At 42.2% G+C, this 25,175-nt stretch overlaps 1 protein-coding gene across 1 annotated transcript in view; it reads right to left on the bottom strand.

Moving 5' to 3' along the window:
- Nucleotides 1–531: 531 nt before the first annotated feature.
- Nucleotides 532–25,175, bottom strand: part of SEMA5A (semaphorin 5A) — a 517,335-nt gene continuing 492,691 nt past the window's right edge. The window contains exons 19-23 of the mRNA XM_025388084.1: nucleotides 20,360–20,530; nucleotides 18,140–18,295; nucleotides 16,692–16,739; nucleotides 10,635–10,846; nucleotides 532–8,563 (exon numbers count right to left, since the gene is read on the bottom strand). Coding sequence (XP_025243869.1) covers nucleotides 8,444–8,563; nucleotides 10,635–10,846; nucleotides 16,692–16,739; nucleotides 18,140–18,295; nucleotides 20,360–20,530 — 707 coding nt within the window. The 3' untranslated portion in view covers nucleotides 532–8,443. The remainder of the gene's footprint in view (nucleotides 8,564–10,634; nucleotides 10,847–16,691; nucleotides 16,740–18,139; nucleotides 18,296–20,359; nucleotides 20,531–25,175) is intronic.

Below are 25,175 nucleotides of genomic sequence, written 5' to 3' on the forward strand. Positions count from 1 at the left end.
TATGAGATATAGAAATACATACATACACGATTTTTTTTCCTTTTTTAATGGGATCATGACCATTCAAAGACGGCTTTCACTAAACAGGGTAGTCTTCCTGGGTCAAGCTTCTTATCTTTGTGTTCATGCTGACTGACAGCCGTTCATTCAAGAAAAACTTTGTTTTATGCAAAGAAGCATGGAATACGGTGTGTCAGAGAGAGGGTAAGTATAATACAACTCAATGCATCATTCATCGGCTCAACCTGATACCAACGCTTTGTAAACAGAAAGCCTAATTGACCTTCCTTGTCACGTATTTCCTGTTGCCCATGGAAATATTTCTAAAAGTGCTTTAATACATCCTCATGCCCTGTCCTGGCCACCATTCAAAAGGCCTGAAGATTAAACAGGAGTGTTATGAGGTTTCCCCAGGAGGAAGTGGTCTGCACTTCAGTCTGACGAAACTCACTCCTTTGAGCAGTGGCTATTGCTTAGCACCTCTGGGGAGACAGCACACTTGGAGGCGATACAAAGAAAAACGCCACTAAATTGTCTCCTCAACGGTAGGATTTATTTCAATGCTCACATACAATTGAATGAGACAAACTATTTACATAAAACATAAGTACAAAAAATATAATACAATTTATACTGTACATAATCAGGATTCCCTCGTTTTATTCCCCACACAAACGGCAGCTAGAGATGGTAAGAAGGGGGTTGCTAGGAAAGGGTGACTGCGCACTCAGCAGTGCCGAGGGTAGATCTTCAGAATGCTTTTTCATAAAGATGATGAACAGCGTTGAGATACAGAAACTGGCAATGCACCAAGAGCAGTAAGAGAGCACAACATATTCACTCCTGTAATAATAGCTACGTTTTTCTTTCTTATAAACGTGTTTGTTTCTCAAAGCTGAGGCTTAGAGCAGATGTGAGTTGGCTTTCACTGGTTGGTTAGGTGACCTCCACCCACCCCTACTCCGACTTCCATAGTTGATCCAATGTAGCAGGTGATGAGCTTCCAGTTGCCACAATTGGTGTCTTAAGCTGATTTCAGAAAACACTGTATCTGTCAGGTGTCATTAAGCAACGATCTGGGATACAGACCTAGACAGCTCTCTCGGGAAGCATTGAAAACCAGTGAATTGATGGACAGGAAAGATAGAAGTCATGACCATTAGAAATTTCTATTGCGTACATCTAACAAGAAGGTTTTGAAGACTATCAATCGTTCAAATCTAAGGATTGAAAGAAAGTGTGGTGTGCCCATGGCCCCCTTAGGAAGGACCCAGCAATCCACAAGCGTTCTAGCAGAGCAACCCAAGATCCATTTTCTCATTCAAACAAAGGGGAAATGTAAAGTTGTCTCATTGTTTTAAAAAGCTAAATTGTAATTAAGATACATTGTCTTTCAAAATTAAATTTAAGATCAGTAACTTGTCTGCAGCTTGTCTGCAAGCTTACCAAGGGCTGAAATTGGCTTTAGAGAAGGTTAACAAAAAAAAAAAAAAAAAAAGAAACAATCTCAAATAAGTTTATTCTGTGTCACAAAACAGCCAACAGCAAATTAACACAGAATGAGGCATTTAACATTTGATAACATCTTTAAAAGTCACATCAAGCTGCATAGCACAAAAGTTTTGCTGTGCACTTTTGAAGAATCCAACATTGGACCAAGTTTGTGCATTTTCTTGCCGATGATGTAGAATCTCAGTGGTGAAACTAGGTGGTTGGGTTAAAGGTTCATACTGTGCTTTGTTTCAAAGTGCAGAAGTTCAGCTTGCTTTTGGACAACAGTCACAGTACAAGAGAAAAGCAATCAACGTCAGTAGAGATAATACTAATACTTTTCTTAACCCAAATTAAGAGTGACAACGTTTGTGAACTTGTGAAGCAGTTTTGATATGAACTTAAAAATAATCAGGCAATGTTGTAGGTGGTTCTCATTCCGTGCTCACTGTATCTATGCCAGTTGTCACCAGCCTGTGTCTGATATTCCTCTATCTATCTATGGACTTGCCTGAAGATAAACAGAAACGAAAACCTCTACCTTCTACAGGCATCATGTTGACATTCTTATTACAGAACAAACGCTATCATGTTTTTTTGGAACATGTAAAAATTAAAGTGATGTTAGTTTCTAGAAGGCTAATACTGAGGTCACCTCTCTTCTGAACATATATTGTACTTATTCTGGTTCTACATCCCCAATGAGGGCAAAAATCACATCTGAAGATGATGTCCTTCTCGATCATTTTCTATTCCTGAGTTCAAAGAGGCATAGGAGAATAATTTTCTTTAAAGTAAATCCAATCAATCTTCTGCTTCTAATTGGACCAATAGTATCCACATGAAATGATAAATGATCATCTTAAGCAAGGCACTAGCAACTTTTTCTAGGAAATTAAATTATCCACACTAACAGAGAGGGGAGAAAATGATGCTCTCATTTTAGCAACATGATAGAATAGTTCTGATTTTTCAGAGTCCAGATTTTGCTCTCAGCTTGTATTTATCTAACATTTGAATCATTTTATTACCGCCATTCATCTAACATTTGGACCATTTGGCATTAAATTGCAAAAGGCTGAGAAAGAACAGGATCACATTTGAACTACTGGCCCCAGATTTTAGAGCAAATATGAAGGGGTGGAATAAATTTTCTTGACTGACTGACAGTTTAAGAAGCACAAAAGAGTGATTTTCTACCTCCTCTTTCCTCCTTCCAGGTCTGAAAGTACCCTTGACTAGTTCCTGCCATTGCACCAACACAGTAAAACATGTTTGCTTGAGCAAGAATTGATATTGACTCCGATTGCAGGGAGGAAGCCTTTCTATGGCAGATATGATCTAATATGATCTATCAAAAAGACTGTGTTTTGAGACAGCTTTCACTAGGAACTGTACATTTTGTGCCAGGCTCTGAATTTGGTTTTGAGAATGCTCTATGTCACTTGCAATGTGAACTCTATTTTCAAAAGAGGATAGGATTCTCTTCCTCATGCTTCTGTAACACGTACCACATTTCTGATAATGCAACAGGTGACCACTGAATATACCTCTGATCTATCTGCTAAAACAATGTGTACAATGCATCTTTAATATAAGTCCGCAGGAAAACAGTATGAAAGAGTCAGTTTAGAAATCATCACCAGCAGTTCAACATTACATCTTGTTTACCTTTTCTATCACCAAACGAGAAAAGCAGCAAGGATTAAAGCAACATATTTTCCTTTGCTTTATTAGGTTAACAAGCAAGGATTCAAGCAACATATTTTCCTTTGCTTTATTAGGTTAACAGAGCACATAACCTGAATTCCTTGGCTCAGTATTTGTAGAGTTAAAAAAAAATATTTAAATCAATTATAATTAATGACCTCAATAGGTGAGAATAGCAGAAATAAATTTCACGATGATCCCCTGTCTCCAAATATTTTATCTTACATCGTGCATGGCATTCACTTTTGTGCATTTCTTAGGTCAAAGTGAACATTTTTCTATGTTCTCCCATTTCACCCACTGCCCAAAGAAGTAAGGGGCTCAGATGGCATCTAGTGTCTGACAAGACAAGTATAGGTAATTACAGATAACCACAGGTAGTCAAACATCGGCAACGCTGTGTCAACATGCTTCCCCAAGTACACCAGGAAGTGATGAAGAAGTTAGGATGAACGAATGGGCAGGCATGGCCAAGGCCGTCTGTAAACTCCAGTTTGTACCGTATCGTAAGTGGTGAAGAATTTGCATACAGTTAAGGTTATTGATACCTTCATAGACATTGATTATTGGAGGTGTGGGGCTTAAGCACAGCCCTGCCATGTGGAAAATGGTCAGGCAGTTGCAGTTTATTTTATCAACCATTGGTTGCTGCTGCCTCTGGTTCTGTGTTCCAGAGCCATCTCTTGAGATAGAAATGCTGAGGTCAGTGGAGTTACCCCCAACACCACACAGAAGAAAACTCCACTGAAATGTAAACGACACCCGGAGACTAAAGAAAGCTGATGGCCCAGGGACATCGTTGATGACTAAATATCTTGACAGTATTGGGGAAATATTTATGATTTATTCTAAAAGCAAAAGGAACACTGCAAAAAAGCAAATGAATATTTGTAAATTCAAATGCCAACAAGGCTGTGTTTAGACAAAATTATTAGCTAAGTATAGATTTGACATATGTTTAAGGTAAAATTCCCTTTGATATTCGATTATATGCTAATGATCCCCTTAGAGGGCCACTTGGGGACATGGAGAATGTTATTGAGACTTTGCTTTTTCTTTTTTTTTTTTTTTGAGACATGGTGTCTCTCTGTCACCCAGGTTGGAGTGCAGTGATATGATCTCAGCTCAGTGCAACCTCAACCTCCAGGGCTCAAATGATCCTCCGGCCTCAGCCTCCCAAGAAACTGGGACCACAGGCGTGCACCACGATGGCTGGCTAATTTTTTGCATATTTTGTAGAGACAGGGTTTCACCATGGTGCCCAGGCTAGTCTCAAACTCCTGAGCTCAGGTGATCCGCCCACCGTGTCCTCCCAAAGTGCTGGGATTATAGGCATGAGCCAGGGCACCCAGCCTTTGTCCATGACTTTGACAGCATGACTCACTAATTCTACCAGAGACTCCAGTGGGAACACTCAGCAAAATAGGCTCTGACTCCCACAATTTCCATCCTTTTGCAGATGAATGAGGAAGAAAGGACGCCCTTGACTAAAACTCTGGCACTCAGGGCAGTTGATCCTGGCAGAGTCCAAGGGTCAGACCCATGGACCTGTGAAGTGGGCCACCGTTTCTGGAAACTGTCCATAGCACTCACGGAGATAACCAGGTCCCGCCTTTCATGTCACCTACTTATCCGACTGTTTCCTTCATTTGCTTCTTTTCTATTTGCCATCACCTGTGACCCGATGGGGCCAGACCCCTGGTTCATCCCAGACCATATGCACATATGAATGGACTCTCCCTAGGGACAGAGGTTTCTCCGGGGCAGGGATGCCCTCACCTTCATTCAATGTTCATCATCTCTTCAATTCTTTTAGAACCTCAGCCCCACACAAACACATTAAATGCTCTTTATTTCCCTCAAATATGAATGCTAACTCTAGCGAGAGTCTACTTGAACAGGCTTAGGGAAACATCTTCACACATATGAGGAAGCTGAGATGCCTCATATAAGTCACAAGAAGCAGCAGCATAGAAATATGCTCGGAGTGGAATGGGGAGTTCTGGAAGGAATGCCATGAGTCTGAAGACTGTGGCTCTTCCGTGCGGTGGAGCCTGACCACGTGCCCCATGAGTTCCTTAGAATTCACTAAGTCCATATCATTCAGAGGTTACAAAATCCCAGTTTCACCAAAGTCACATGTCCCTGGAGCTAAAGGAAGCCCACATGTTGTACAGTGTACAGAAATTCTGTTCTCCTTCCTGTAAACTGTCAGTACACTGAAAAATCAATATTAGATGGTGATGAGTCTAGCCTCAAGAAAGGACCCGGAATAGCACTGGGAGTCACTTTCAAAGAATTTAAATGTAAGACTAAAGCCAGCTTCCTCATGAAAACCAGCCAATCTCCAACTATATTCAGAAATAACTTTAGAAGTTAAATAGTGATTAATGTCATTTTACATCAGGTACAGACAGGTGTAGCTTAAAACTATTTGTTGCTTTTTGTTCCACTTGTTAAAAAAAAAAAAAAGAAAAAGAAAAAGAATAAGGGAAGAATTAAAGAAGAAAGGAAAGAAGAAAAGAAGGCAGGAAGGCAGGAAGGAAGAACAAAAGGAGGGAATGAAGGACAAAAACAAAGATAAAGAGAGAATGAAAAAGTCATTCAGGAATTTAAAATGTGAACCACAAAGTTTCACCAGGACTCCCAAACAGCCCAGTCCTAAGGAAGAGCGGCTTTATGAAGGAGGTTCCAAGACAGGGGAGAGATCGCACTGTGAAAGCCCAGCGTGGAAGGGTTCACTCATTAAGCGTGGAGTACGGGGTCAGAACACGTGAACGGGAGCTACACAGTGATGGAGAAACACAACTTATTCCACAGCTGGTAAAAATACTTAGAATATACCTGAAATTATCCAAACACTTGCTATTCTGTCAAATAAGAGAGAGAAAGAAAGGAAGAGAGAGAAACAATGTTCCTGTGAACAGTGTGGTAGGAAACAAAAATGGGATTCTTTTGCAATGCTAATTTCAAAGGTTTATATTATTAACAACATGAAGATCCTGTAGCGAGGGAGGGTGTTTTCCCAAGTCACTGCAAAATATTCATTAAAGACCAGCTTCGATGGCATTTAGAAACCATTTCCCATCAATTCCAGTGAAGTATTCTTGAAATATTAGAATTCTCTTTCCCAGGGAAAATAAAATGTCCCTTTAAGCTTACAAAATATTAGGGAAGAAGACTAAAAAATAACTAAAATGTGCTACATAGTGATTTTTTTTTTTCTTACAAGAAAGTGATGAGATGAGTTGAAATACCTGATGAAAATCCAACCTAGGAACAATTAGAGAACAAGCTGGCTAGATTTCCCCTACTGAGTATGGGCTTTGATTATTTGTATATAGACAGAAGACTCTGACATATGAGGAATGCGTGAGAGGCAACATGAAGTCCCCACTGCAAAGACCCTGAATGTCATTTACTTGCAATCCAAAAGAACTTACAGAGCCCACCTGCCATTTCAATACCGTGTCATTTCTGTAAATTTGGGTATATTTATATTTTGAACTCAACAATATTCATTATTAAACATAGAATTCTTCTAACACTTTCTGAAATTGTTTCTTTAAATTGGAAACTAGGGTAAGGGTAAAAGCACATATGCTAATAAAATTCTGTGTTCCTTAGAACCCCTACTATATAGTTTTTCATAGATCTGAAGGTTCATTTGTCAGTAAGAACACATTTCCATGTCCACCCAGGACTTTATCACATGCTCAGAGGCATCAGATGAACTTTTTCAGTCGTGTTATTATTTTCAATACTTATTCAACTAACTGCCATATGTTATGTATCAGTTGTTTGTGAGAAACATATATATTTTTTTCCGGGGACCTCTGTGAATGGTGTTATCACACTGTTAAATGCTTATCGATGATCAACGATGAGACCACAGGGATCCCAAAAACCCTTACTTCCGGCTATCCTGACTTCCCAAGGTGCATCTTGAAATGCTGTTGCCTCCATGCAGGGAGAGGCGAGGGTGGATGGACTGGGTGGGTGGGAAGGCAGCACTGAAATAAAAGAAAAGGCACCAGAGCTGAGCATCTCCTGCTCCCCTGGCCTGGAGGCAGCAAGTAACAGCAGAAACTGGGGGTACCACTTCGTATGGACTTGGTGGACTCCAGAAAGCCAGCTTTACATGGCATTAATGCTCTTGGTAGGGGCTGATTGCCCACACATTGGTTATATCAGAGAGATGAAAAATAAAACATTGGTTATCATTAATATCAGTTCTTTCAATATTCTCTATAACATAAAAAAGTTGCTTTTAGTTATAATTTAGTATTTTCAATACTTTCACTAATTGACATCATAAATGTTCAAGACTTTTCTTTGCAGGGGGAGAGGAGGTGTGGAGTCTATCCAAATGCTAAGTAAGTGGTTGGTTATTTTACAGACTGGCTCTTCAGGACATTACTATGGACCAGACGGGTGGGCTTCCAGGTCAACAGCATGGCAAGGAACTTCCTAGAATGCCATGAAATCCAAAAGTCAGAATAAGGCGAGTTTTGCAGCAACCTGCAGAACACATCCACGCTTCCTTGCGCCTGCACCTCTGCTCCGCTCCCTCCACCAGCAATGGCACAGAAACTGCATCAGGAGCAAGGTGAGGTGCCTCACAGTCAACTGTAACCTCTGCAGATGTGGGCCAGGTAGAATTCCTGCGCTTCCCAGGCAAGATGAAAACACACAAGCTGCTTCCAAGAATCCCATAGCTTTATCCAGATTTGGGAAGTTGGGCGATCCATGGTGAATAATTGTTTGGCCACATTCTTTTTCTTCATGTTTTGAAATATTATGGACCTAAGCACTTCTTGTGGAGGGAGCAGGTGTCTCAGAAAAAGTGCCTATTTTCTTGAATTAAAACATCATGAAGATTTACACCCCAAAGCAAGAAGACATTCATATTTCTAAAGACTCCTTCCAATGTGGGTGGCACATTTCTAAAATAAAGCTCAAAAAACAAACCAAGGGACTTATCAGAAAAATAGGATGAGCACAATTAAAAACTTCACACCCTGACTCATTCAACAACGGTCAAGATTTTCACGATGTCCTATTTCAATTTTTGTTGCTTTTAAAACTGTGTATTTTTGGCAGCAATGGGACACTGTGGTGGCTTGAAATGCACTTGAAATGTATCCAAACTTCAACTCTGAAGCCTCAGAAACATGGGCAGTCATGGGGCACAGGCCTTGAGGAACTGGGGATTTACAAGAAGCCAAAAACATAAGAACTGTTAGTACTCATCATAATTATTGAGATCTGTAAAGTAGGCATTAGAATAGGTCTTCCCAGTGAGATGTGGGTTGAAGTATTTGTTTCTTTCCTCTAGGATCAAGTTGTTTTTGTTAAATGCCTGGAAAATATATTAAAAAAAAAAAACAGGTTTAAGAATGCTAAGTAAACGAGTATGACTATTATGTTGAATTTGAGCTCTCTGCTAAGGCTCCATTATTTTAAAATATGTTTTCTTATTTATTTGCTTCCCCAGATGATTTGCCTCATGGAGGACTTGCCTAATTACCAGAATAAGGTTGGCAGTTTGTGATATCTTCTGGTGAAGTTTTCAACTTTAGCTATGAAGTTACGAAGAGAAGCAGGGGGTTAGAAAACCCAATTCTAAATCTCTAGAAAACCTAAAACTCTCATGATTTCAAATTAACAGACAGTTTGAATGTAACTGAATATATGTAACTGAATTCATATTCATATAACTGAATAGATATGTAAGTAGCTTTCAGATGACCATGGGTGAGTACATTTATCAGAGACCTTGATGGAACTTATTTAAGTAAGGGCATCAAGTTTCAAATGCCTTAATTGCTTTTCATCCTGAACTTGTTAGAAGGTGATCACTGTAGCCATTTTCTGTGCATAGTCATTAAAGTCACCTGCAGTTTCAAAGAGCCTCAACTGAGCCAGATAGAAGATCTATATGGAGAGGAATAAAATGAAGATGAAGGAGGGTGCCCAGAGGCCATCTGTCCAGGATTAGTCTGGGCAAAGTATCAGAAAAATGTTCTGGCAGGATTCATTAAAGACTGGGCAGCTGTCTTTCAAGGTCTGTGCCTTCAAGGTCCTTTACCTTCATGGCAGAAACATTTCTGATTATCTTAAAAATGGCTGTTGAATCTTCAGTGGGAACACAGGACTGGGTAAATTGCCTTCTGATGCCCGTAGTAACAGTGACCAGAGACAAGATGATGTGTTGGAATCACGCTCAGAGGAACCCTTTCCTTAAGATCCAAATGTTTGTTTTGAAAGCTCTTGTTCATGGAAGAAGCTCGTGCTCCTCTTCTAGCTTCCTCCCTACTCTAGGGGCTCATTTCTGAGAGGCTAGGAAGGGCCTGTTATTAATTCCTGGTGTTCATTCCCCAGATCTACCATCTGAGTAAGCGGGGAGATGCTCCTGGCTTGTGGATCTTGGTTTAAGCAGGGTCCAAGGGGAAAAGTTAATTGGCGTGTCTCCATCCAGGTGGTGGAAAATAGAGGCCATGTGGCTGAGAGGAGACAAGTATGGACATTGTGGCTCCTGGGACATAAGGTCTCCCAGCCACCTGAAGTCGCAAGGGCTAAAGATAGTCCTTATTCTCACAGAGGGAGAAAATTCAATTTCAAAGGAAACCACCACAGCAGAGAAAAGGCATCAAAATACTCCCTCCGAGTGTTATGGGAAACCAGGCACCTAGCAGGAATATCAAAATTTACTTACACTTAGCTCAGGAGATTTCCCTTCGTTCATGTGGGTAATAAGGGAGGTTGGGTGCAATGGACAGAAGCCTTTGACATCTTTCCAGCTACACCCTCACCTCTGTGTACACACAGTTATAACAAAGCCTCATATTCTTTAGGACATTTAAACCTCACAACAGCAATACAGGAGCATGTACTCTCATATCCATTTTAAAGATAAAGAAACTAAGGTTCAAAGAAGTAAGTAACTTGTACTCTGAACCATAATGCGAAGTGCCTCAAGTAAAAACCACATTTATTTTGCTAGGCACTGTTCAAAGCATTTTAGATAAATGACCCCATTTAATTCTCATTATCTCCAGTTTATAGAGGAGAAAATGGTGGCTGAGTGAATGAAAAGAACTAGCACAGGTTTACCCAGGTATACTTGATGTCCACCCATGAGCCAGGCCTGTGGGGTTCTAAGCTGATACCCACCCCACTTCCTCCTCAGAATGTGAAGGGAACTAACCATTTACTCTAAACTCCCAGGTCACATCCTGGATTAATTACTCATGGGGGAAATTAAGAACACACATCACCGAACACCAGGTACAGCAATTTTACATTATGCAGAGTTGAAAAGTCTTTACTCTGCTTGAACATTATTTAAAGATAGTTTTTATAATAATAAAGGCAGGGTCCACCCGCCTTCTGTGCACACCTGGTTGCCACTGTCGCTGCCGACTCCTTACCTTGATGGCCTCCACCGAGTCGTACTTGTCCAGTTTGTTGATGTGGTTGGTTATGCTGGTATTAAGGGGGGCGGGTGAGACGGGGTGGATGACAGTCGCATCGTGGGATTGCTGCTGGTACCGCTGGCAGTAGGTGTAGACAAGCAGGGTGAGGAGGCAGCCAAGGATGGAGCTGCTCAGCCCCACGGCGATCATGTGGAACATGTTGAACTCTAGGGAGACAGGAGCAAAGTGATGCCACACTTGAAAAGAACATCCTGCCTAGCTACTCCAAACGCTAGGATGAAAAGAGAAAGTCAAAATGAAAAGCCTCATCCCCATTCCCAAATTAAAGAAACCATCATTCTTAAGTATTTTGTTGGAAACGTCGTGATCATCAAGAAACTTCTCCAGAGCGAGCACAGGATTTTTTTTTTTTTTTTTTTTTTTTTTTTTTTTTTTTTTTGAGATGGAGTTTCACCCTTGTTGCCCAGGCTGGAGTGCAATGGCGTGATCTCAGCTCACCACAACCTCCACCTCCTGGGTTCATGTGATTCTCTTGCCTCAGCCCCCCGAGTAGCTGGGATTACAGACATGTGCCACCAAACCCGGCTAATTTTGTATTTTTAGTAGAGACTGGGTTTCTCCATGTTGGTCAGGCTAGTCTCAAACTCCAACCTCAGGTGATCCGCCAGTCTCGGCCTCTCAAAGTGTTGGGATTACAGGCAAGAGCCACCGTGCCTGGTGGAGCGCAAGGTATTTTAAATTCATTCTCTTACGGATGATAGTCCTTTGGAGTGACCTTAAACTTTAATACACTGCCAGAAGCATTTTTTTTTAATTTAAAGGTTTGCACAAGTGTTCTTCTGCTTCAAGTTCAGCCTAATCCGTGGTGTGCAGGGTTTCCGCAGAAAAGGTTATTCGTGCTCCTCAATGGGTTGGGTCCCCCTGTGCGCAGTAGGGCTGTGTCCTGAAAACAAGGGAGAAGCAGCTACTCTCCCAACCTATTGCTCATCTGCAACCCAGACTGCTTTTAGCCCTCTCTCCATTTCATCCTATTTAAAATGTTTTCTATTCACATAAACTTATACAGTTTCCATTATATATATTTTTTAGTATGAATATGCACACATTAGAAAGTGCAAAAGGGTCTACAGGAAAAATAAATCCTTTTCTACAGGTAACTATTAGAAGCACTTTCTCCTGTGCCCTTCCAGAGACACTCGGCACACACGTGTGCTGTGTGTGTGGTGTAAATACTCTCCTGTGTACCACTTTTTCTCACTTATGTTATATTTTGAAGGTCTTGTCAAGAAAATGGTTGACTAAAGAGAAATAAGGGATTTGTGTTCAATCAATAAAATATGATCTTTTAAATAGTCATGAAATGACCTTCTTTTCCCCAATGTTTTCCTATTTAATGGCATCTCTTCTGTTTCATTATTTTCCTGGAGTTATGAATACAAAGCATTCAGAAAATTTGCCAGCATGGACTTGTATCTCTAAAATAGGATTGGCTCAAGTGACATCAAGGCACCATACCAAGACCTGTGTTATGTCTGAGAAAACAACGAAGACAACAGATATTCCCTGTGTGTGTTGGTGAAATACTACTATTAAAGTTTCAAGCCTTTCCGGAAAGGAAGGCAGCATCTGGGCAGTGCCACAGCGCTGGGTTTCGGGAGAACTGGGTGAAGCAGAACAGGGCCTTATCTTCCTCTGTGTTGTTGGAACCAAGTGGCTGCTGCCCATGGGGTACTGGCCTCATGTGCCATCTGCTCAGAGCACATCCTGAGGACACCAGCTTTCCCCCAGGGTGTCTCCACACACCACCAGGGTGAGGGGCAGTGTCACCAATACCTTTCCCTGACCTGTCAACCCTGCACCCAGAGGGACAATTGGAGCTATGTGCTGAGCATCACTGCAGTGCTGGCAAGTCTGCCTGGCTACAAAGCAAGGTTTTCCAGGCTCTAGAGACAATGAGAAGAGCCTGCGGGTTTGCCCCTGAACCCAGAGTCTATGTGCATCTTAACCACCCCAGTCTCCTCCCCAGGGATTTTCTGAGCCGCCTTCCCTGTGCTCATGATCCTCACCACCTGGAAGGGACTCCACCCTGCCAATGCTGACCCATGGGGCTCTAACACTTGGTGTCAAAAGGAGGGACACTGTTCACTGAGTGCCCACCAGACCTAGGTCTACGGGGCTCTGTTTGAGTACTTCCTGAACCTCATGTAACCCTCCAGTGGCTGAGAGACCCCAGGGAAGCTGAATCTACAGTCAGAAGATGCCATCAAGGCCTCACCTGTGATACGTGGCAGAGGTTGGATATCTCTCTTTGTCCCTAAACCCTGAACTTTTCCCTCTAAGCTGTGCTCCTTGGCTGCTCCAGATGTGTTCCAGGACTTTGGAGCTGGATCTGCCCCCTTGGGTACATGGACACTATGAAGGGAGGCTGCCTTCCCTCTGACTCACTGTCAGGCAGAACTCCCAAGACAGTCCTGACCACTGAAGTCCCAGTGGACAATGCGGTTCCTAGCACAGGCGCCCAATGTAGTCAGCACTAAGGGCTGGATCATCCCGGACAACAGCACTAGAACATTCCACAAGCATCACCCACTCCCTGACAACCACCTCAGTTTTTCACTCGCAGCTTAGTTGGTCAATGGTTTCAGAATCTTTGGCCTTTCTTGACTCTGTGATGAAGCCTCTAGGGCTGTAGAACCACCAAATTGTGACAGCCGGATAAAGCATACAGGAGGCATTCCACCAGCAGCCACTGGGACTTTAACTGTAACACTGACGCTGTACTTAGATAAGCAAGAGCTGATTTCACACAAGTTCTTACTTCTCTGTATTTCAGCTGCTAGCGCTCTCCAGGGTCAATGCCTTGTACCGAAGGAAATACTTCCTGCTGCACTGATAACTCATGTTTCATTATAACACAGGGAAGATGCATAATGGTCTCCATATGCAGATACTGTGTCACTAGTCAAATGAATCATTCCAGCAGGTGCCTGGGAAGGGCTGGGGCCAGCTGACATCTTTATGATGATTATATAGTCTTTGTGTCTCATGCAACTAAAAATAGCTCTCTAAGATGAAAAATTTCAGTGGAAGCACATTTTTCTGCATGGGGAAAGTAGTGCCCATTAAACCTCCTCTGAATGTGCTTATTGTAGTTCTTTCCTTTGAATATGATTTTCTGCTGTTGATTTTGATCAGTAAAGATGGAATACAGACCAACTACCTTGTTGGTTCAATTGGCTAATTTCCTGTACAAAGTTTGATTGATTTTCCAACAAAATGAAAATGAAATAAAGATGCCTATGTTGTCAAAAACATCCTTGCTAGGTAACTGTTTTCAACGATTAGCCCTACAATAAGATTCATCTAAACTGCCTGTGCCATTGTGCCAGTGCCAGTGCCAGCAGCCTAAAGATCTAAAAAAAAAAAAAAAAAAAAAAAACCATTCTGAATATCTCAGACAAGTTCCACTTCCTGTGATTTAACCAATAGCATCTCAAGGCTTGTGCAGCCATTAGGCACAGCTGGTTCAGACACACAGAAGTAGTATTTTAGGGTGGGGATGGGCTTTGCACAAGGTTCTCCTGGGTTCTCAAGGCCCTTGAAGGTCTTTCACAGGGTAACTCAGGCTCAGCGGGAGGAAAGTGAACTGCACATGTCTAGCAGCAGGCACAAATATCTAGCCAGCTCTGCTGAGGCATCAGCTGTTTGAGCCTCAGGCTCTCTATGGCCTCCCTGAGAATGGGAACGCTTATAAACTCTGCTCCACTCTTGACCTACACTGTCCTTGATGACAGCAGAGTCATGGACCCTGGGTGTTGTCTAAGAGTGTTACTTAACCAGGGCTACTGTGGCTCGAGCTTCCTGAGTACTTATTGCCTATGAGTACTTATTGTCAGGGCTCTTTTCCTATGGTGTTTTGGGTTCAAAACTCACACTGGATCCTAATGGCTAAATTCCATGTGTGCACTTGGGCCAGTGACATCACCCCTCTCAGCCTCATGGTCTCCATTTATAAAATGCAGATTAAATACATAGGCACTGTTCCTTTTCTATAATTCCCAAGTGCAAAATCTCTGAAAAGTAATGTTTCATCAGTCATCTGGTATTAAAATGTCACTGACCTGACCCATTTTCTGCAGACCTGAGCAGAACTTCTAGGAAGACCCTTAGCATCTGCACTTTTTCAACATCTCACAGCAGCATTGTCAAGGAGACTGGTTGTAGAACAACCCCAGGTCCTGTGCAGGTGTCATGTAATTAGAGTAAAGGCCCTATATACCCTTCTACCATCTAGAAACTGCTGAGTTCTGAAACCCTTCTCTATCTCCAGAGGTGTTACATGAAGAACTGTGGACCCTGGTGCCTACATGAATGCTCCTTGTGAGGACCAAATGGGCTTTGCACCATATTCTTGTCTATAACATGTAAAACAGTGTAGAGCACACAATTATTGATCTGAAAACATTAGAGGGTACTAATTGGCATGATCATTTTTATGTGAACCGGTTGCATATTCATTTTGTTGTTGGATCCCATGTTAGCAACGGCCAGTTAGTGAACTCACTCCACTGACTGAGCTCAGACACCTAACATTGCCCTTCTGAGGCACTAGGGTCTCTGATGATATGATTGCTTGTCAGAGGGCCTGAGACTGCCTGGGTGCCCATCATAAGCTCAATGGTCTTTACAAAACTGACACAGAGCAGGTGTTCAGCAAGGTTTACTGAATGAATGAATGAATGAATGAACTAACAGACTGCTGACTGAGCAGACAGAATGTCACAGATAGTGAGCTCTTCTATTATTTATTTATTTATTTATTTTTGATACAGGGTCTCATTCTGTCACCCAGGCTGGAATGCAGTGGCACGATCTCAGCTCACTGCAACCTCCGCCTCCCAAGTTCAAAGATTCTCCTGCCTCAGCCTCTCCAGTAGCTGGGACTACAGGTGTGTGCCACCATGTCTAACAAAAAATTTTTATATTTTTTGTTAGAGATGGTGTTTCACCATGTTGGCAAGGCTGGTCTCGAACTCCTGACCTCAGGTGATCTGTCTGCCTCGGCCTCCCAAAGTGCTGGGATTACAGGCATGAGGCACTGTGCCCAGCCAGTAAGCTCCTAATCAAGGTAGTTGACAATGGTAGTTAGGAATGATACATTCCTGAAACATGCCTATGAAGCTTCAGGTTCCATGTGAACATGTCAGAGGCAATGCCTGTTGGGCTGGGCTCTCTGGGACACCCTGTGGAATGGATTAGGGGAGCAAATGGGAATCTATCATCATCAGTCACACATGTGGAAGTGAAGGTCTCAATGTAGACACTGGCTTGGATTCCGAAAGGTGGACATGGGCTGTTCCTTGGTTGCTGGACAGCCAACCTCTGTGTCCAGGTATGTTCACAACACCAACAAGTACTTTATGGGTATATGTAAGGCACAGACTGTAAAGTCCAAATTTGTCATGGACTTGAATCAGATAATGTTGTCTTTGACATTCAGGGTGGCAGCGGGTTTGAAAAATTCCTCTAGCACTATAGGTATAACCTTATACCTCATTACAATTTAGTCATTTCAGTGGGTTGCAGATTGGAGGCTAGCTGCCATGGATTTGTTGTATAAATATAAACAAATTGTTTGAATTCTACTTTACTCATCAGACTAGCTATAGTGAATACCGAGACCACTGGTTCATAAAGCTTAGCATCCATCAGAATCACCTGCAGGGTGAATTGAACCACCGACTGCTGGGACCTTCCCAGGGAGGTCCTGATTCTGTGGATCAAGGTGGGTCCTGAGGATCTGCATTTCCATCGAGTTCCCAGGCCATGCTCTTGACGTGGGTCTAGGCACCCCACTTTGAGAACCACCAATCTGCACATCAAATATTGACTATTAGCATTTATGCCAAGGTAGAATGCCTGGGATCCATGACTTTCTCCAGTTTTTCAGTCTTGGCCAAGAGGCAGAAACATGATAGAAAACATGCAGGAAGGGAAATGATTAGAATATATCAGTATACCCATTACAATTACTTAAAAGGAATAACGTACCTCCACACCTTTTCTCTTCTACGCTACTGGATCTTGCCACAGATACTTCTGGAAAAATAAAAGTCAAATCACAATGTGTAAAAGGTGTTGGGAAGACAGTTCACGTTCATGCTTCGTGTATGTTTGTCTAATGATTCTGAATTTTATGTGACACCAAGTTTCAAAAGCCTGATTAATTACCAGAAAAATTCTACTTGTTCGTTTGCTTGTTTTAACCAACATGATATGGATTTGGCCAAATCACTTTGACTGGGGAGAGATAAGATTCATTTATCACAGAAAGATAATGCTATGGTCTCTCGGGTTGAAAGCAGGGAATGTACTCATTTTCTATTACGAGGTGTCCCGCCACGGGGGAACCCCCTGCTCTGCCCAACACACAGAGTACTCCTGTGGCATTCTTGCTTCTGAGACTTGTTCCATCAAAGCCAGTGTTGTCACCTTCCCAGCAGAGGGACAGCCCATTCACCAGAGCTCAAGAACGTCTCCAGAACAAGTTAAGTCCCTCTTCAGGACGTCCCTGATCTCTTTGCATGCCACACGTGAAACCCACAGCAGGATGCAGAGAGAGGCCACATCTCTGATGTGTTTTAACTCCTGAGGATAAAATATCACTCAGGAGTCTAGAAACACCATCCTTTCCTGTACTGATTTTTTATTAGACAACAAGAATTAAAAATATGACTATGGTTAAAAAGGAAAACAGTAACAACCACTCTTATAGCTCTGTGTCATACATGATTGAGGTATGGTGTACTAATTTTCTCTAAAATAGTATCTTCTGCACAGACGAAAGAACACAAATAAAACTGGCTTATAGGATTCAACTCTACTATTTATTTGTAAGAGGCTGGTCCACGTAACAGTCCTAAGGCACACAGTGGACATATGCGCAATGATTCATGCATTCGTATAACCCCTTGTTACAGTGAGCGTACAACAGGTGACCAGCTATCACCAACAACTATGACTTTACCATGAAAAGCTGGTAGAATGAGGGCCAACCTCTTCTCCAACAGGAGAATAATGATGCATTTCTACCTTCCCAAGTATATTAAAGATTGCATAAAGAGAATGGCGCTTTTTCTCTGTGTACCAGTGCATACACAGCGAGCATTGCCTAAACATTTAACCTAATATTAAAATAACCAAATCAGATTTAATAATAACCAAATATTTTCATGTTTTGAGCAAAGTCTTCTGATTGTATTATAGTCAATAAACTGCAAAAGACACTTTACCTAAGAAATCTTAAACTCATGAACTGAATTCATGTTTAAATCTGCAGTTATCTATAGACTTACATTTTAAACACCTTGAAACCACAGGGCTTGATAGAATCATCCCTATATCACCAAATAAGCCAAATACAACTCTGACCGATGAATCATTTTCTCTCTCCATGTTGGAAGTGATTTTGTTCTTATTGATAGATCCTCTGCTCTTACCTGGGATGAAATTAGAGTCAAACACACACGGCCGGCTCTCCGTGGTGTTCCCGGAGCACTGGCTGCCCACGGGGAACAGGAGGATGCACTGGCGGGCACGGACTTGGACACCAGAAGCTTCGCACTCAGACCAGTCCGACCACTCTGACCAGCTCTCTGCAGAGATCAGAAGAGGGGAGATGGGGCGGAATGGCCAATAAGCTCAATCATCCTGGACTCACTGGCAAGTTACATATGTGATTTCTGGATTCCATAGCATGTTTTTAATGGTTCTGTGCATCAGTAAGATGTAGTTGTATCATCTAACAGGTCCAGTACATACAGTACACATGAGGATAAATAAAAATGCCTGCGCTGGTATATATCTGATCAGATATCATGTGCTTAAAATAAATTTCCTAAGACCCACATTATTTTAACGTTGTAAAGTAATTGTATTTATACACTCAATAAGTGAATCCATGAGACCCAGCTGTGTGTGTACCATCAGCAGCAGAGGCACCTAAGTCATCAATGCAGGTGCCATTTCACTATGGGTAATGCTCCCCTCAAAGAGCGTCAAATGCTTTCCTGAAAATTTTCCACTTCCTCTGTGCTCAGGCAAGAGAAATAATTGTGTGCTCATGAAGGTCCCAGGTTGCTCAAAGGGAGTCTGAGGCTACACAATTACTTTCTCTTCCGTCATAAAAACAATTCCTCAGAGTCAACATGCCAAAATCAGGCTACCTTTAAGGTAGAATTCATCTTATCTTGTGTCTGCTGTCTCTGAAGAGATAAGGTCAATGCATAAGTCTCGGGTCAAGGCCAAAAGATGGGCATTGAAAGGAAACTTCACCCCGAAGTGGAACATTTACCAGGATTTGTGAAATTCACCCAGCCATACAAACGTGTGAAAAGGAAGGAGTAACACTGCTATATAAGTAAGAGGGTTAAAAAAGTAAACTCTCAATATTGTTTACGAAATTTGAGCCCGGATAATAAGGTATTTTTCCATGCAGTTTGCTTTTCCCCCCTTTTTAAATAGAAGCGTCCACTTTGCAGTGGCAGGGAAAATTTGAAAACCAAACTTGTGTGTTGCTCGAGGTAAAGGGTACAATATTTCCTTAGAAATGCAGAAAGTGTCAGTTTTTGGAATGACAGTGAGAATCTGGCTTCAAGGCCCTTTTCAATATACATAGAACCTTCTAGAAAGATGTGCAGGAGCAAGCTAAAAACAAAAGTGTGTGTTTCAATGTCAAAGTTAGACCAAGAAAAGAATAGCTCATTTTCATTCCAGGTGGTTCCTTCATGTCAGTAAACCAAGCTATTTCTGGTGTGGTGGTGGTGGTGGAGTCCCTGGGCACCTACCTCAGCCACAGGGAGCTTGGAGCCAGGAGCTCCCACACCCACGGGCCCATGTCTGGCTCCTATGAGTTGCACTTCACAGCGGTGCTCCCTGCTCCCCACCCTGATTTTCAACAACAAAACCTCAGACTCCGTTATTAGGCTACTGGCTTTAAGAATGCTTTGCTATCACCAGTTTCTGTGGTTTACTGTGCTCCTCCTCTTACTGATTTGATGTCTTGCTTTTTCTTTCCTTTAATTGAACTGCCTCTAAATTACAGCCCATTGCCCATAGATGAAGCATCCCCCAAGAGTGCTTAGTGTCCTCCTGTCACATTTTAGAAGTCATTCCTGGAACACAGGTCTGGAGATCTTTGGAAGGCACGTGGCTGCACCCAGGCTGGTTTTGAGACAAAAAAGCTGCAGGCGATTTCCCGACTCAGACCTCCAGACTCGGAGCGGGGCAGTACAAATGCTCCTTCTTTCCCACCTTTCCTTGGACTTTCTCTCTCCCTCCACACAGCAAGGTGTTGGCTGTGGGTCACTAGTGTTAATTAGTAAAAGTCAAGAATAAATTGGGATGTTGATGTTTCCTAATTAGGGAGACTGGGTGTTGTACCAAGCCACAGATTCAGAATTCATGTTTAAAGCCTTTAGCCCTCTCCCATTGCTGGCCTACAGGCTTCGAACACGAGTTCTGAATCTGTGGCACAGTGGGAACTGTTTTATTATAGATGCTATGTTTTAAAGTCACTTCAAGGGTAACAGCATGTTGTTAACTTGTCCACCCCCCTTTCAGTACTTACTGGGATGGGGTATTATCAACTTCACCATTTATCCATTAAGGAAAGAGGCCAATTTGTCCTAAAGTTGTGCAATAGGTGAGGTGCCGCTTACCTGGGCAGGGCTGCGTGTTGCAGAGTGCCTCTTCTGTGTGCAGCCCCAGGCAGATGTCCCCTCCATAGGCCGGGGCTGGATTGGAGCAAGAGCGGGTCCTCATATAGTGTCCACCGCCGCATGTTGCTGAACATTTCGTCCAGGGGGACCAGCAAGACCACGCGCCATCCACTGTGAAGGAACACAACGTCACAGCCCTTCCGTAATCCAATCCCAACCAAGCGAAAGGAGTTACTAAATGGAAGCCAAGTGGATTCTGTTTAGTAAGGGAAACAAAATGTAATCTGCACTCCAGGAAGGCTTCCGTGCATCAGCGCACGTAGCAACAAGGCTTCTGACCCCTCGCAGGGCTGCATTTGGAGTCTTCCTCTTGGTGACAGATTCAGCTTTACAGATTCCTCCCTACACTTTTTCAGTTCCCTTTATTCATTCTTTCAGAAAATATTTCTAAATCTATCGTATCTAAGTACAAGCATGACAGCAGAGCGCAAGAGGTGTTATACTAATTCCAGCCCCTGAGAACAACCATGAACCACCTTGTACGGTTATTGATGTAAAGCCCCAGCCAGCTCTCACTTTTGCCATCTAACTAGCTAGACAAGACTTAAAGCCAAGGTAAGTAGCTCAAGTCACAAGCTCCTTTACTAATTGGAGTATGGTTTACTCCTTGACAGTGGAATAGAGAAAAGCTAACGGGTCCCATGAGGAAGGCAACTGAAGAATGCTCGGTAAATTCAGGCACAAAGTGACCAAATTAAGTACATCCACACAGACTTGACACTATGTTTAAATCACTACAGAGAGGAATCTGAAAATCTGCAGCCATATGTCGGGTTAGCTATTAAGGGTGCAGTTTTACAATGTGAACATTAGGCCGAACTGGTTCCTTGACTAACCATTTCCATGACAGCTCATAACCCAGCACATGTCTCTGCCTGCTCAAGTTAGCCTCTTGAATTCTTTAGACTGGGCTCTTGGTACCTGTAGACTGGCCTGCCAAATGCTGCGGTCAGGTGGCCCACCTGAATCTAGGAGACTTTAAGACTCAGTCCTTTATTAGCTGATCTTGCTAAAACCAAGACCTCATGTTGGCTTGGGCTTGTGACAATGTCAAATATGATTTTCTCTTTAGCTAACTCCTGACTGTGCCTCTCTCCTGCTAGTCATACCTTCCCTATTATTGCTGAGTCCCAGGACAAAGCTACAGGATTTTGTCAAACAAGGTGTTAGATCCTAATCACGAGTTAAGCACCAATCATAACCACGGCCAACTCAATTAAAAAGCTGAGGAGAGACTCACTATTGCTATATGTAAAGAGTGTCATATTTTAAAGTTCTTTGTAGCCTACACAAAGAAACAGGAGCAACTATGACAGAGGATGCCAAAATCATTCAGGGCATAAGATTGTTTTAGCTAGAATAACTTAGATTGTATTTTAATACGGCTGTCATGATATATTACATCATTATGGTGTAATGCTTCTTTTTAGATATTGGCAAAGGTAAAAAGAAAGCATTTTTGAGAAATCAGAGCAAAAAATATCATCTTTATGACAATATTCTAATTTGCAGAAAGTAAAAAGAAAAATATTTAAACCCAATTTAGAAATAAGTTTGCAATCTAATTGGAAATTTTGTGATTCATTAGTTTACACAAACCTGCAGAATTCAACAGTATTTTCCCTAAAAGTTATATGGTATGTCAGACAGTTAGAGGAACTGATCAAGTATTTGATACTGGCTGTAATATCAGCAATATAAAAGGCAGGCATGTGTTTTCCTAGAACTTTCGAATTTTCAAAAACTCTACCCATATCTATCCTCACTGAAGGAAGCACTTGCTGACAGTTTTTTTCTGTTTGCAACCTAAATTGGAGCTTGGCCTCCAGGGAGTACCCTTGCATACCCATGCACCAAGGCAAAAATAAGTCCTTGTGACTTATAGTAACGGCAAGTGTCTTAGATCTTGGCTGTCTAAATGCGCACAAGGCAGCTCAGGGCTCAGAAGATTCTAATGTGTACCCTAGATTGTGTCAGGGACTGATGTACAACCAACCATGTGTTCTGGAGAGCTCTGTATGGCATGATGAACCTGCAGATGAATGGCCGACAAGTATATGAAAAGATGCTCAGCATCATGAATCAACAGGGAAATGCAAATCAAAACCACAATGACCATCACCTCATACCTGCCAGAATGGCTATTATCCAAAAAACAAAAGATCAGTGTTGGCAAGGACGTGGAGAAATTGCGCCCTTGTACACTGTTGGAGGGAATGTACAATGGTGCAGCTGCCTTGGAAAACAATGTGGAGGGTCCTCAAAAAATTAAAAACAGAGGCCAGGTGTGGTGACTCACACCTGTAATCCCAACATTTTGAGAGGCCAAGACAGGTGGATCACCTGAGGCCAGGAGTTCGAGACCAGCCTGGCCAACATGGTGAAGCCCTGTCTCTACTAAAAATACAAAAATTAGCTGGGCGTGATGGTGCACGTCTGTCATCCTCACTACTCAGGAGGCTGAGGTAGCAGAATCGCAGGAACCTGTGAGGTGGAGGTTGCAGTGAGCTGAGATGGCGCCAGTGTACTCCAGCCTGGGTGACAGAATGAAACACCATCACAAAATAAAATAAAAAATAGATAAAAATAGAATTACTGTAAGATCTAGCAATCTCACTTCTGGGTATATATCCAAAAAACTGAAATTAGGATCTCTGAGAGACATCTGCATTCCCATGTTCACTGCAGCATTTCTCACAATAACCAAGATTTCAAAACAACCTAAATGTCCATCAAGAGATGAATAGATAAAGCAAATGTGGGAGGTACATACAATGAAATATTATTCAACCTTAAAAAATGAGATCCTGCCAGATGCAACAACATGGATGAACCTAGGGGAGGACATTATGCTATGTGAAACAAGTCAGACACAGAAAGACAAATAATATGTCATTCCACTTAGATCAGGTATCTAAAATAGTCCAACTCATAGAAGCAGTGAGTAAAATGGTGGTTGCCAGGGACTAGGGGAAGAGGGAAGTGGAGAACTGCTGTATAGCTGGCATAAACTTCCAGTTATTGAAAATGAGTAAGAGCTAGAGATCTACTATACGTCGTTGTATACCTATACTTAACAATACCGTATTGTGCATTCAAAAGCCTGTTAAGAGTGTAGGTAGATTTTATGTTGAGTGTTCTTACCACAGCAAAAACAAAAATAAAAACAGAGACGAAATGGGCTCATTTCAACGGTTTCATAATCATGCAACATCTAATGATCTCACACCAGGAAGTTGATGTACATAATATACCCTGTGATATTTCAAACAGCATTTATTCCTGTCCACATTTCTACTAACATGTATGCCAATGTGTATGTGATCTAGTCTAATAAATCCTCTCCCACACACGCACCAACTGTCCATCTGGTATCATGGTAAATTCTCCTGGCACAGGATTGTTAAACAGAGAGAATGGAGTTGTTGTTTGAATAATCGTTTAAGAGAGCATTTGGAACAGATTCAGTTGCTGAAACATTCCCACTTGGGAGTTCAAATCGCAAGATCACACTCTACCTCCACCAATTTCAACAGTCAAATAACTGGGGAAATGGATGTTTGTAGTACAGAGGGAACTCAAAGGAGGCCTGGAACCGCGTCCTCACTCTGTCCGGGAGTTGCTTAGTCTGCAATTGCCCTACATCCCCAGACCAATCCTAATGCGGTGCTTGCTTTCTGTCCTCTCGATCCTGTCCTGAGGTTACAGGTTTCAGCCTACATCATGGAGCCGTGATGTAGGACATTGATTATTGTACTAACAGTTCATATTAGAAAGGTCAAAGCATTTCTAAAATAGATATTACAGAATACAAATCTTAATGAAATAGTCTTCACCGTGAGGCAGCCTGTACAACCTGGTGGGGAAGTAGAAAGTTACAGAGCCAAGAAAACAAAACAAATGTAAGCCACTGTGCAAGGCACAGCGTGTCAGGGGCCTGAGCGAGGCTAAGCCACTAAAATAGATTTTTTTTCCCCTGCTATGTGAACTCTACTGGACTAAAAAAAATAACATTAGTAATAATAATAATTAAAATAATAAACTCATTCAATTATTCCATCTCCATCCTCACAACTGCCCTGGGGGTTGTTCCAGAAATGAATGACTTGAGGCACAGAGAGGTTAGGTCCTAGGCAAGTGAGTGGGAAGCTGGGGCTGGAACACTGGCAGGCTGGGCACAGAACCCGACACACAAGCACAGGTTATGGCTTCCCATAACTCCTCCCATGTTGCTAAAAATCACATAGGAATCTCCTCATGGCTTGAATCACCACCTAATTTAGCTCAAGAAACACTGGTTCATGGGAAGATCAGACAAACAAACTCAGGCTCAGATCCATGGTGCTTTCAAGGAATCAAAGCAATTAATTATAGGAAATTATTTTTGATAAAATGAAATTTATACATGAAGTGACTTGCTAGAAGAAGATAACATTCTTGTTGTAGAGATTCTAGCTAAATATTCCACCCACTACAGTAAGATGAAAAACAACGGCAGTAACCAATATACAATTGCCAGAGATCTAAATAGCAAAGTAAAAACTAAATAACTAAGGTTTGCACAACAGGCTTCCTGTGTGTGATCAGAGATGTGAAGCCCTTCACTCACAGTCTCTCAGGACATGGGCAAATGTGGTATTGATTCTCCAGCATACTGAGGTCTGGACTACATAGGTTTGCACTGCAGGATGGCTATGCTCTCTGCTCCTAAGGATCTCTAAGAAGAAATTTCCTCCACCCACTGCCCCCTGCCTGG

Source organism: Theropithecus gelada, chromosome 6 (genome assembly GCF_003255815.1).
Source record: "Theropithecus gelada isolate Dixy chromosome 6, Tgel_1.0, whole genome shotgun sequence".
Lineage (NCBI taxonomy): Eukaryota > Metazoa > Chordata > Mammalia > Primates > Cercopithecidae > Theropithecus > Theropithecus gelada.